Here is a 13,006-nt window from a genome sequence, read left to right as displayed (position 1 = left end):
CAACTGTGGACTACTGGCAATAAAAACCTCTTCTAAGGGGGGAAGGGAGACCCAACAAAGTGTAAAAACACAAAAAACGCCCTGGCTGGTTGGCTCAGTGGTAGAGCGTCAGCCTGGCATGCAGAAGTCCCGGGTTCGATTCCCAGCCAGGGCACACAGGAGAAGCACCCATCTGCTTCTCCACCCCTCCCCTTCTGCTTCCTCTTTGTCTCTCTCTTCCCCTCCCGCAGCCAAGGCTCCATTGGAGCAAAGATGGCCCGGGCGCTGGGGATGGCTCCTTGGCCTCTGCCCCAGGCGCTAGAGTGGCTCTGGTCGCAACAGAGCGACGCCCCGGAGGGGCAGAGCATCGCCCCCTGGTGGGCAGAGCGTCGCCCCTGGTGGGCGTGCCGGGTGGATCCCGGTCAGGCGCATGCGGGAGTCTGTCTGACTGTCTATCCCTGTTTCCAGCTTCGGAAAAATACAAAAAAAAAATACAAAAACACAAAAAACATATTTATAAGACAATCAGAATTTGAACACTGACTGGAAGCCTGATGATATTAAATAATTATCACTCTTTGTAGGTGAAATAATGCTGATGTGGCTGTTAAAAAAGAACTCTTGTCTTTAGAAAGGCATACTAAATATTTTAACAGTTGAAATTTTTACAGTTGAGGACTGACTTGTGGTGGCGTAGTAGATAGGGCATCAACATGGAATGCTGAGGTCACCGGTTCGAAACCCCAGATTTGCCGGGTCAGTCAAGACACGTATGGGAGTTGATACTTCCTGCTCTTCCCCCCTTCTCTCTCTCTTTCTCTCTCCTCTCTAAAAATGAATAAATAAAATCTTTTTAAAAAGGAAATATTTACAGTTGAAATAATATGGTGTCTGGGACTTATTTAAAAAATAATGCAGAGGCCCTGGCTGGTTGGCTCAGTGGTAGAGTGTCAGCCTGGCGTGCAGAAGTCCCGGGTTTGATTCCCGGCCAGGGCACACAGGAGAGGCACCTATCTGCTTCTCCACCCCTCCCCTCTCCTGCCTCTCTGTCTCTCTCTTCCCCTCCCGCAGCAGAGGCTCCATTGGAGCAAAGATGGCCCGGGCGCTGGGGATGGCTCCTTGGCCTCTGCCCCAGGCACTAGAGTGGCGCTGGTTGCGACAGAGCGACGCCCCGGAGGGGCAGAGCATCGCCCCCTGGTGGGTGTGCCGGGTGGATCCCGGTCGGGCGCATGCGGGAGTCTGTCTGACTGCCTCCCCGTTTCCAGCTTCAGAAAAATACAAAAAAAATAAATAAATAAAAATAACGGAGAGGGGTACTGGGGGGTAGGTGGGCATATATATGAAACAAGATAGCCTTGTGTTGATAATTGGTGACTCTGAGTAATGGGGACATGGGAGTGATTATACTACTTTGTCTACTTTTGTATATACTTGAAATTTTCCAAAAAAAAATTTTTATTAAAAAATTATTAACACCTTCCTGAACATTCTTCTTTTATTAAATTTATTGGGGTGACACTGGTTAATAAAATTATACAGGTTTCAGGCACACAATTCTATAATACATCATTTGTATATTACAATTTATGTGTTCACCACCCCAAGTCAAACTTCCCTTCCGTCTGCTTCCTGCCAGTCCCGTTTCCCTCCTATAATCCCCACACTGTTGTCTGTCTGCAAGTGGTTTTTTCTTTCTTTGTTTAATCACATCACCTCTTTCCCGCAGCTCCCTGAACATTCTGATATTCTTGTCCTAAGGGATAACTATCCCTCTCCCACTCCTTGAGGTCATTATCCTGGGGAGTCTCCTGGAAATTGCAAATACCCTGGGAAATGTAACATTAATTCCTAAACATGTCTTTACAAACTAGCATAAACGATTAGTCCTGGACTGCCTCTACTCCTGAAAATACTGAGTGCCTGAGGGTACAAGAAAACCTTGGAGGAAGGAAAAGGAAGCCTATCTGTGGGAAGGAGAAAGTGAAGAACAAATTTTACCTTCATTATACTTTTCCCAGAGCCTTCACTACTTGGCACAAATATCTTCTTTGTCTGGGTTTTATTAAGAGAACTTTCACTTGTGGTGGTGTGGAAAAAAAACACATTCAAATTCTGGACTCTCAAATTAAAATGCCACAAAGTATCCCCTTTTATGTTGTCAAAAGCTAATGTAAATAATTTCAGGAGAAAGGGGGGCCCCTTTCCCATTGCTCAGTGAACCAATGAGGAGGCCACTTGGGTGGAGCTGGGCACATTTTTGCCTGAACCTGGGAACAGTCTAGACCTGTCCGCAGGACTACAATGATGTGGAAACCAAGAGAGTAAGGAGTCACCTCAATTGCTCAAGAGTATAGCTTTTTATAGATCTCTGGAAGAATACCAAGAAACTGGTTGCCTCGGGGGAAGGAAGCTGGGCCACTTGGGAGAGGGTGGGAGGAGGGAATAAAAGTCTGAGTCTTTATTGTCACAACCAGGTTATACTGTGATTAGCGCCTTAGAATATATGATGACATTTTACACATAGCCTTTTGTTAACATAAGTGACTGTGCCTTTTATCTTGCCATTAGACAGAAGACAGATGTCTGTTTGTGTATGGGTTCCTTAGCTAGGCCAGCTGCCGTCACCAACCGCTGTTTGCATATTTCCCTGATACTCCTTCTACCTGCCCTCCCTACCCCACCTCAGCCTCCCAGAATCTAATTAGGAGTAGTAGATGGCCACCAGAACTGACAAGACTAGGATCCTAATAGTTCCAATACAACTTCTGCAGGTGTGACACGGTATCGGGCAAAGCTCAGAGTTTCCCACAGAAGCACCCTGAGTAGCAGAGCCGAGTGAACACTCTTTCATGGCTCCTGTTTCACCTTAAAAAATCAGGTGAATTTTGTGGTTATGAATTACCACTTTGTTTTTATAGAACATGATCTTATTAGTTATCCTTAGGAGAAAAGTGTCATTGTGTTTGTCCCTTGGTCTCAAGCCCTGCACACTCTGCATGTCCCTGGAGTACTGAGTCCAGTTTTGTTTTTTTGCTTTGTCTTTGATTGAGGTTAGTATTTACATACATTAAAATTCACCAATTTTTAAATGTACAGTGTGATTGATTTTGATAATTATATACAAAGTGTAACTACCACCATGATCAAGGTATAAAACGGTACTCCATTGCTTCTTTTTTTTTTTTTTTTTTTTTTTGTGGCAGAGACAGAGAGAGTCAGAGAGAAGGACAGATAGGGACAGACAGACAGGAAGGGAGAGAGATGAGAGATGAGAAACATCAATTCTTTGTTGCGGCTCCTTAGTTGTTCATTGATTGCTTTCTCATATGTGCCTTGACCGTGGGGCTACAGCAGACCGAGTGACCCCTTGCTTGAGCCAGCGGCCTTGGGCTCATGCTGGTGAGCCTTACTCAAACCAGATAAGCCCGCGCTCAAGCTGGCGCCCTCGGGATCTCGAACCTGGGTCCTCCACAACCCAGTCCGATGCTCTATCCACTGAGCCACCTCCTGGTCAGGCTACTACTCCATTGCTTCTTGGCCTTTGGCTAAGATCAGGTATAAAAGGGTTACTCCACCTTAAAATGTTTTCCATCCCCCTTTGCCCAGCGTTGATTTTCTAGACACATGATCATGTTCTATTGCTTCCTCCTAACATCTGGCTCTCTGGGTGATTTTAGGAAAGTCACTTTAACTTTCTGGTTGTGTGTCTGCTCTTGTAACATGAAAAATGTAGGAACACATCTGTTTCTACGGACTTTCCAAAACTTTCAGACTATGAGGGGTGGGATCAGGACAGAATCTCAGTCTTGCGTGTCCATTCTTGATATAGGACACATATGTCAGGGATAAGAGCCAGTGGTCACATGAGAAAGACTTAGGCTTCCATCCATCTCTCTTGCTAGTATGTAACCTTTTCTTTCTTATTTTACAGGGACAGAGAGAGAGAGAGTCAGAGAGAGAGAGAGATAGATAGGGACAGACAGAGAGGAACAGAGATAGATGAGAAGTATCAATCATTAGTTCCTCGTTGCGACACCTTAGTTGTTCATTGATTGCTTTCTCATATGTGCCTTGACTTGACTGCGGGCCTTCAGCAGACCGAGTAACCCCCTGTTCGAGCCAGCGACTTGGCTGGTGAGCCTTTTGCTCAAAGTGGCGACCTCGGGGTCTTGAACCTAGGTCCTCCACATCCCAGTTCAACGCTCTATCCACTGCGCCACCGCCTGGTCAGGAAGTATGTAACCTTTTCTAAGTGTCACTTTCCTTATCTGCAGTATCAGACTAGTGTCCTGAGTCAGGATGAAGTGAGATGTGTGGCCACCCTTACATATTGGTTGGTATATTTATAACAGTATAATATAATATAAAGTCACTCATTCAACCATATCCGCTACTACATGTTTACGCAAGTTGATTCCCACAACCAAAACAGAAGCACAAAGCACGCCCACCCCCTAACTCACCGCGGGCGGCCCCAAGCCTACCTGCCAACGTTCCAGGTAGGACTCCGAGAAGGAGCGGGCACGCGCGCCTGTGCTGCCAAAGAGCCTCGCTAGGGGGCAGAGAATCGGAAGCAGAAATTTCTGACGCCTGTCGTACAAGCGCGACGTAAAGCGGGACTGCTTTATGGCAACCTGCTTCTGCCGTAAAGCGCTATCGGCGATCCCACGCCGGCGGGTAGAAGATAGAATTTTTGGGTGTGTTACGCTGGTTTTGAAGGCGGACAAATTTGATTTTTGTTATGGGGAAACGCGGGAGCCGGAGCCGGAGCCAGCTGCTCAGCACCCTGACTAAAAAGCAGAAGAAGCATCTTCGGGATTTCGGCGAGGAGCATCCATCCTATGACAAGTATGGAGGGGCAGGGCTGTCAGCGTCTTTTCCTGGCGTGAGCCCGGTTTCCCGGGGCTGGGTCCGCGGGTCTCCCGTGAGATGGTGACCGTGCTTCTCCCGCCTCTGCCCACGCTTCCCTGGCGCCCGCGTGCTCAGGGTCGGGCTTCGCGGGTGAGGGGACTGGCGACATTCCGCCTGGGACGTGGTTCTTACGGGTTTTCCTGCCTTTTGTGGAGCCCGTACCTTTATGCCAGGCCACATTCCCGCTGTGTGTCGGCTGGTGTGTGTATGGTCAGAGATTGTCTAGATTGATTTTTGTTTTCTTTAAAGAATTGTGGGGCCCTGGCCTGTTGGCTCAGTGGTGGAGCGTCAGCCTGGCGTGCATGAGTCCCGGGTTCGATTCCTGGCCAGGGCACACAGGAGCCCATCTGCTTCTCCACCCCTCCCCCCCTCCTTCCTCTCTGCCTCTCTCTTCCCCTCCTGCAGCCAAGGCTCCATTGGAGCAAAGTTGGCCCGGGCGCTGAGGATGGCTCCATGGCCTCTGTCTCGGGCGCTGGAACGGCTCTGGTCGCAACAGAGCAACGCCCCAGATGGGCAGAGCATCGCCCCCTGGTGGGCATGCCGGGTGGATCCCGGTGGGGCTCATGTGGGAGTCTGCCTGACTGCCTCCCGGTTTCCAACTTCAGAAAAATACAAAAAAAAAAAAAAGAAAAGAAAAGAATTATGGGGCCTGACCTGTGGTGGCACAGTGGATAAAGCATCCACCTGGAACACTTGAGGTGCTGGTTTGAAACCCTGGGCTTGCCTGGTCAAGGCACATATGGGAGTTGATGCTTTCTGCTCCTCCCCCTTCTCTATCTATCTCCTCTCTAAAATGAATAAGTAAAATCTTTTTTTAAAAAAAATAAAGAATTGTGGGACCTAGGACATCACAGATCTATCCAGTTACAATGAGGAAACTGATGTATCGGTAGTTGTGGGTTCCTCTGTAAGTGTCCAGACTCTTAGTTACCCTAAATGCTCGTCCCACTGCTTTGGGCCGCTTTACCAGAAATTTAGAGGGGTCTTCTAGTTAAGAAATTTGCTAGAAAAGGTGAACCTGAGGTCTTTTATTTGCCAAACCTAGCCATCTTTTGGATGAGAACCAGTTGTTGTATGACTCTGGTATCTGTCATGTGACCTCGTGAAGCTTTTCATTTGTCAGGTGTTATCTATTTGTCATATTCTTACACTCTCCGTCCCAGTGCACGTTGTTTTTACGTGGCTATAGTTATAATGCGTTTATAACGGTATACTCTGCCTTTTTCGTTTATAGCTGTATCATTGGACCTTTCTCCTATCTGCTACATACTCACACATTACTTGTTTCTTCTCAGGATTTCCAAAAAGGAAGCAAAACCACAGATTTGTCAACTGGTAATGCTTTATACCTTCTTTTTAGTAATTGGTTCTGGGTTGTTACTTTTAAAATTATATGTAATAATAAAGTTTAGCTACAATTCCACTTTATTTTAGACGTGAGCTGTTATTTTGGTGATATTGCTTCATTTTAAAGGCAGATGTCTGTTGCAAGGCCATTTTGATAACTACAACAATCACTGGAGTTTGAACTACCCTGAGAGATCAATTTAGTAGAACCTGTTAAGGACACATACCACTACTTTTTTTATTGTAATTTTTCTGTTGATCCTTTATAGTGTCTGCCAAATAGGTTAGATCTCCTTATATAGCCAAAAGCTTTATGTCAGCTTTCTTCCCATGTGGAACATTAGCAGTTCAAAGAAGATGAAAAGCTGCTAGGGTCTTAGCTAGGTGATCTATTTTAGACAAACGTGATGCTGGGCGTGCTTGCATGGATAGGATTGAATACGTACAGAAAAGCTAATTGTATTTAGGAAAGTCTGAGTCTCTTACGCTATTGGTGTGTTGATAGTCATGGGGAAGCAATGAGAACAACATCATTTTGTTTTTAAAATTCCCCTTTTCTTTTTAGTCAGAGAGTTCAGATGATTCGAATTCTGAAAGTGAAGCAGAGAGTGAACCAGAACAGGTTTCTGGGTACCACAAACTACTCGCCACATTAAAGAGTGTTTCTGAGGAAGAGGAAGAAGATGAAGAAGAAGACAACAGTGCTCCAGATGAGGCAGAAGTGAACAGTGAGGATGGTGGCAGTGATGTCAGCTTGGAAGAAGAGACAGCAGCAGAGTCTGCTGAACTACGGAAGGGTAAGTGTCTTTCTTGTGGGTTCATCATCTGAGCCAGGACCATAGACAGAGTGCCCCATGGGCACAGTGCCCATTACTGTGTGAGCTGCCTGGAAGCATGTGGATTCAAAGCAGAGGTTCATAACCTTGTTGGGCCTCAGTGATATCTGTGAGAGTCTGATGAAAACATAGAACCTTCTTGCTAGAAAAATGCAGAAGTAACATTTTTGCTTAGGATTGCCAGGACTTCATCAAAGTTTCCCTGAATGAGAGGAAAGAGAACATAATTTTGCTTTTGTGATGGTCTCAATTTATTAAAGAGATTACTGTTCATCAGAGAAACCTAATGTAATGTAAAATGGACACAAAAGTTTTCAAGGAGCAGTTATTTTTGTTGTTTGTTTGTTTTACACAAATAAGACAGTTTATTAACCCAGCATCATTTGTTCTAATGCTTCTTGTTGGCAGCTACCACCTGTCCGGCCACTCTGTCTAGATCTCTCTGTCCATGAGGTGTCAGTTTGCGACCCCCGTCCTGGTCCTTTCTGGCATGTTCAGTCCCTCCAGGGCTTGGAGGACCTGGCAGGCCACGTTCTTGGAGGCTCTGCTAAAGTGGCTGGGCACGACATCATTTCTCTGCCATCCTTGTAGATCTTGGTCATGGAGCTGACTCCCGCGCCACTCGTAGGTGCAAGTGCCACACTGGAAGCAGCTTGTGCATAGAATCAGTTCTCGCATAGGGAGCAAGCTCCTTATGTTTGGCCCGCTTGACAGTGTCCACCCATTTAGGGACTTTGAGCTTCTGGACTCTCTGAGGAAGGTGCCAGAGCTCTGGTGAACTCCTGTTGGTTCATGTCTTTTTCTCCAGGCATCGCGCGACCTCCGTGCTGCCAGCCAGGGGAAGAGCAAGGAGCGGGTTTTCATGGGACAGCCAGATATAGGGTGTTGAGATGCGGAGTGGTCTCATGCCACCCGGGCAAACAAGAAGAGTTGGGATTGAAATCTTAAAGGAACCCTTTCTCACTAAGACTTCTAGGTGACTTTTTTCTTTAACTTTAAAATGAACTTTATTGAGTTTGATTTACATACAATAAAGTATACCCATTTTAAGTACACAGTTCACTGAATTTTGACAGATGTGTAGGCCTTTGTTATTACCATCACAAGGAAGATACAGAACATTTCCAGTGCCTCCAGAACATCCCTTCTTGTCCTTTCCCAGCAGCTTCCCATCCCTGGCGTCAGGCCGCCGCTCCCCTGCTCTCTTTCACTATGGTTAGTGTGGCCTGTTCTAGACGTCTGTGTAAATGGAAGCATACAGTGTGTACCCTTTTGTGTCTGGCTCCTCATTTTGTGATTCATCCATGTTGTTCATGTTTTAGTAATTTATTTTTTATTGCTGGAGTAGTATTTCGTTGTCTGAACATGTCTGGGTAACTTATATCTCACTACCTTAAGGCCTATTTTCCTTACAGAGTTATTTTTTTCTGTAAGGTGTTGCACACCGTTCCTAGTATTTTAATTCATTAGTTTTACTGGGATAAAAATTCATTGCCTCCAAGTTAGGGATTTTTGTTTTGTTTTTTCATTTTTTGTTCCTGTTTTTGGATTTTTCCAAATGAGTTTTCTTTTTTTTTTTTTTTTTTTTTATAAATAAGTTTTTATTTTAATGGGGTGACATCAATAAATCAGGGTACATATATTCAAAGAAAACATTTCCAGGGTTATCTTGTCATTCAGTTCTGCTGCATACCCATCACCAAAAGAGAGATCGTCCTCCGTCACCCTCTATCCAGTTTTTTTTGTACCCTTCCCCCTCCCCTTCCCCCTCTCCCTCCCTCCCCCCCCCCAACCACCACACTCCCATCCATGTCTCTTAGTCTCGCCTTTATGTCCCGCCAATGTATGGAATCCCTCAGCTCTTGTTTTTTTCTCATTCCACTCCGCACAATGTCCTCAAGATTCTACCATTCTGCAGTAAGTGATCCGATGTCATCATTTCTTCTAGCTGAATGGCATACCATGGTGTATATGTGCCCCATCTTCTTTATCCAGTCCTCTATTTTTTTTACAGTGATTAAAAGCCTTTAAGCAAACTCTTGGCCAATACAGCAAGAATCCATAAAAGTGTAGTGTCCTTAACATGTTCACCAAGTCCAAGTTGGCCCCATCACCATGCCAAATCCCTGAGAAATGCAACCCAACCACAGTTCAGTCTGTTAGGAGCTGTCACAGGGAGCAGGAGTCCAGGAAAAGTCCACACAGGAAAAGTCCGCATGGTGCTGGGATTGTTGTCACCATTCTATACTTTGCAGCTCATGTCCAAGTCCCAATGACAGCTGCTTCTAGCTGGTAATGATTCAGGCAGACTGGAAAAGCCATTTGCAGCATGCGTGGATATGGAGCTTCTGTTCTCCTCTGCCTGGAGAGATGAGACCAGGGTGCTTTTCCCTGGAGCTCTGTGACTGTGGCATGGTAAAGAGAACCTTGGGATACACTAAGCAGTCTCTGTGTGGCTTCTTCAGTGTTCCTTGGTTGAAGAGTCCTCTTAGTTTAGTCCAAAGTTGGTTTTTCCAGATGATAGTCGAGTTTTCTTTTTATTAAAGAAGTAATATATATTTATTGTAAAAATTCAAGAAAGTGTATAGTTAACCTATATCTCTACCACCGAGAGAAAAGCACATTTAACATTTTGTGTAACCTTTCAGACCATTTTTTTGTGGACAGGTAGAAGTATGCACATATATTTGTGTGTATGTGTATATTGGTCTCATACATTTCTGTTACTTAATTTTTTCCTTTAATAATATACCATGATTCAATTAAAAAAGAATAATATATCATGAAATTTTTTTCTATGTGTTTAACTAGATTCATATTAGCTTCTTAATTAGATAGTATTCCATTGTAAATGATATGTGTTAATTACCCCATTGATAGAAAATGATGAAATCTTTTTCCCAGTTATTTATTATAAAATCCAGTGCTGCTTTGAACATCTTGCATATATGGTTAGTGTACTTTTTCTTGTTATCATCTTAGAATAAGTTCCTAGAATTGGAACTAGGTCAGCAGTCAAGCTTAATTTTGAAATTTGTTTTTTACCTGAATTTGCTTAGAAGTGAATAATGGCAGTGAACATCAGTATTGATATAAGCTAAGGAATTAGATTTTATTTGTCAACAGAAATATAATTGTATTTATGACTAAGTAATTTCACAACATGTTCCTCAAAATTCAAGGTAAGGTCTTACCTGCTGATCCTGAGGAAAAAGATGGGGAAGCCCCACCTGGAACGTCAGAAGAATCCCCGGAGGAGTTTACAGATGCAAAACATGAGTCCCTTTTCAGTCTGGAAACCAATTTTCTGGAAGAGGAAGGTGGAGCCAACTGTTCTCTGAAAGCATCACAAGGTCAGAGCTCAGTGTGGGCTGTTGAATGCAGCAGGTGCTCAGTGTAGGGGTTGAATGCTAATAAACATTTTCTCCTGTTGTTGAATGAGTAGCAATAAAAACACGTACTTTAGCAGCTAGATCGAGACCTGGGAGGAAATACCATATTTTTCACTCTGTAAGATGCACTTTTTCCCCCCAAAAGTGGAGGGGGAAATGCCCATGCGTCTTATGGAGCGAATGTTCATTTTTTTTTAGCTGCTGCAGGGCGCTGCGCCGGTAAATATATGTAGACTGAGCACCAGCACGAGTGTAATCATATCCCCCATGGTGGTGTGCAGAACCTGGCATCTGCTGAGTGATCTGGTTCTGGTTTCCACAGTTGCATGCAGTGCAGGAAGGAAGGAGAGCAACGTTGTCTGGGCGCATTCACCTGGCATCATCCAGATGTGAGAGCCACGCTGCAGCAGTGGAGGGCTGTGCTGCAGCTGCTGGAGCTCTGTGTGATGTGCTGATGCCACTTGTTGCCAGCCTAATAGCATCTCATTGGCTGGCTGGCAGATAGGGGCGGGGCCAAGGGTGCGAGGCACGTGCAGTGAGCTGGGAAGCCAGTGCAAGCACTGGCAACAGCAGAGAGAGCAGGCTGTGTTGCTCATATCCACCAGTTTATTCCAGCTGTAATCCAGGTAGTTTACCTATGTAGTGACATTAGAGTAAAAAATAACTGGACTTTCCCTAGTGCAGCAGCAGGGGGCATCCTGAATTAAAGAAGAACAACAACCTGAATGGGCGTTCCTGGAGTCTAAAAGACTCTAGGGCCAGCAGATTTACTATCCTCTAGATCGCCCATAAACACTCACCATTTCTGGGGGTTTCACACCGCATCTTCACAGCTAAATCATGCTCCTGAGCCCAGCCATTCAGATAGGCTGGACACCTGAGCATGCTGCAGACCGCAGTGGGACCGGGGATGCGGCCATTTCCTCCAAATACTGGAGCTCTGTCTGATACAAGGCCTTATGCCATGCATAATATGCGTGGCATAAAGTGCTGATTGGACCAGAGCCCGCACATGTGCCATGGGAACTTGGGAAAGGTATGTTTTATGAGCAATCCAGGGAATTTCATATGGCGGGGTATCCCAAGTTGGGATGCTCCAAGGAAATGGACCAAAACCCTGTATTTTGGTCCACTTTAAGTCGCCCCCTTGTGGCATTGGTCCTTCGTACTACCAAGAACTGCTGATACTTACCCTACCTCTTCTAGAAGCATTCTATAGCAGCCACAGAGCAGCCCATCAGGCTCACAGGGCATGCAGTAACGTGCACAGCTGTACAGCAAGCATGATAGACTGCCTGCGGGCATGTAGGGCACAAATAGCAAAGTGGTAAGTATCAGCGGCCCTATTTCCAGTGGTGCAGAGGGCCAGTGTACACATCCCAATTTGGGATACCCCTGCTGTGGACTAATGGGAAGTCCACTCATTTTTTACTGGATTTCATCTTTAAAGCAAACCAACACCAATATGTAAGAAAATGGGTCTTAGTACCCACACACTAGGATCAGGGGGGCATCCTAATTGCAAAGAACCGCCCTCCTCAAAGGCTAGTTTCTCTTGCCTGCACCACACTCCCCCAGCGAAACTGCACCTGTACACACAGCTGCAGTTGGCCTGACTGCCATCGCCCAATCACAGATGCCTGTTTTTCAGGGGGGCAAAGTGCAAGTAAGCCTAGTACGCGAGTACCAACACCCATTTTCCTAAAAGCATAATTCTGGGACACACAGGGGCCTCACGCATGTATCATAAATATAAAAAAATGATGCTTGTAGATGAAAAAATAGGACGGAACTATAGACTGCGTTCCCCAAGCCCACTGCTGCGTTTCAAGTTCCCTCTGCAGCTGCTGATCCGGACGTTGCCGGGTTGGACCTTGCTGACACCTGGTCTCCAGCTGTTGACACAAACCCCTCACCTAACCCCCCTCCCTACCTTCTGACATTAATTCCTTCACCAAACCCCCAGCCGCTGACCAGAACCCCTCATATATCCCCCTCCTCAGTCTGTATGTTAATGTTTGGGTCGGGGGATAGGATTCAGCGGTGCTCTGTATATTACTGTTTGGGTCTGGGACTAGGATCTGCTGATGCCCCCCTCAGGGTCCATTCACACGACCATATCTATGCAAATCTGCAAAAAAACACTGAAGACATCCGTGTTGCGTCCAGTTTTTTTCAAGACCCATTGACTGGGAACAAAATATGGTCGTGCGAATGGGGCCTAAGAAAGTGTCTCTCAGTAACGTGTCCCCTATGAGATATAACCCTAGTAGTGTCCCCCATAACAGTGCATCAGCAGCTAACCCATCTGCATAATAGTGCATCAGTAGTAGATCCACTCCATAACAGTGTGTTATTACTGTATTTTCTTGCAGAAAAATACCACAGTCTTTTGCTACCTACACAAATGTCAAAGCAGAAAAGGCTAGCGTATAAAATTCCTTTTAAACTGGAGGTAATAAAATATGCTAAGAAACATGGAAACAGAGCAGCGGAGAGACATTTTGGGTCACCTCCTACTGAAAAAATGATAAGGGAGTG

General features: G+C 45.5%; 1 protein-coding gene and 1 pseudogene across 2 annotated transcripts in view; one reads left to right on the top strand and one right to left on the bottom strand.

Annotated features, from left to right (window-relative positions):
• The first annotated feature begins 4,623 nt into the window (after positions 1–4,623).
• Positions 4,624–13,006, top strand: part of UTP25 (UTP25 small subunit processome component) — a 33,145-nt gene continuing 24,762 nt past the window's right edge. For both annotated transcript variants that reach the window (XM_066261447.1, XM_066261446.1), the window contains exons 1-4: positions 4,624–4,827; positions 6,186–6,225; positions 6,803–7,034; positions 10,256–10,426. In XM_066261447.1, the coding sequence (XP_066117544.1) occupies positions 4,721–4,827; positions 6,186–6,225; positions 6,803–7,034; positions 10,256–10,426 (550 nt within the window). In that variant the 5' untranslated portion in view covers positions 4,624–4,720. The remainder of the gene's footprint in view (positions 4,828–6,185; positions 6,226–6,802; positions 7,035–10,255; positions 10,427–13,006) is intronic.
• On the bottom strand, positions 7,462–7,885 carry LOC136323314 (small ribosomal subunit protein eS19 pseudogene; annotated as a pseudogene).

This window comes from Saccopteryx bilineata, chromosome 2 (assembly GCF_036850765.1).
Source record: "Saccopteryx bilineata isolate mSacBil1 chromosome 2, mSacBil1_pri_phased_curated, whole genome shotgun sequence".
Lineage (NCBI taxonomy): Eukaryota > Metazoa > Chordata > Mammalia > Chiroptera > Emballonuridae > Saccopteryx > Saccopteryx bilineata.
The sequence above is the reverse complement of the archived record's forward strand: the minus strand, read 5'-3'. Positions and strand labels throughout refer to the sequence as shown.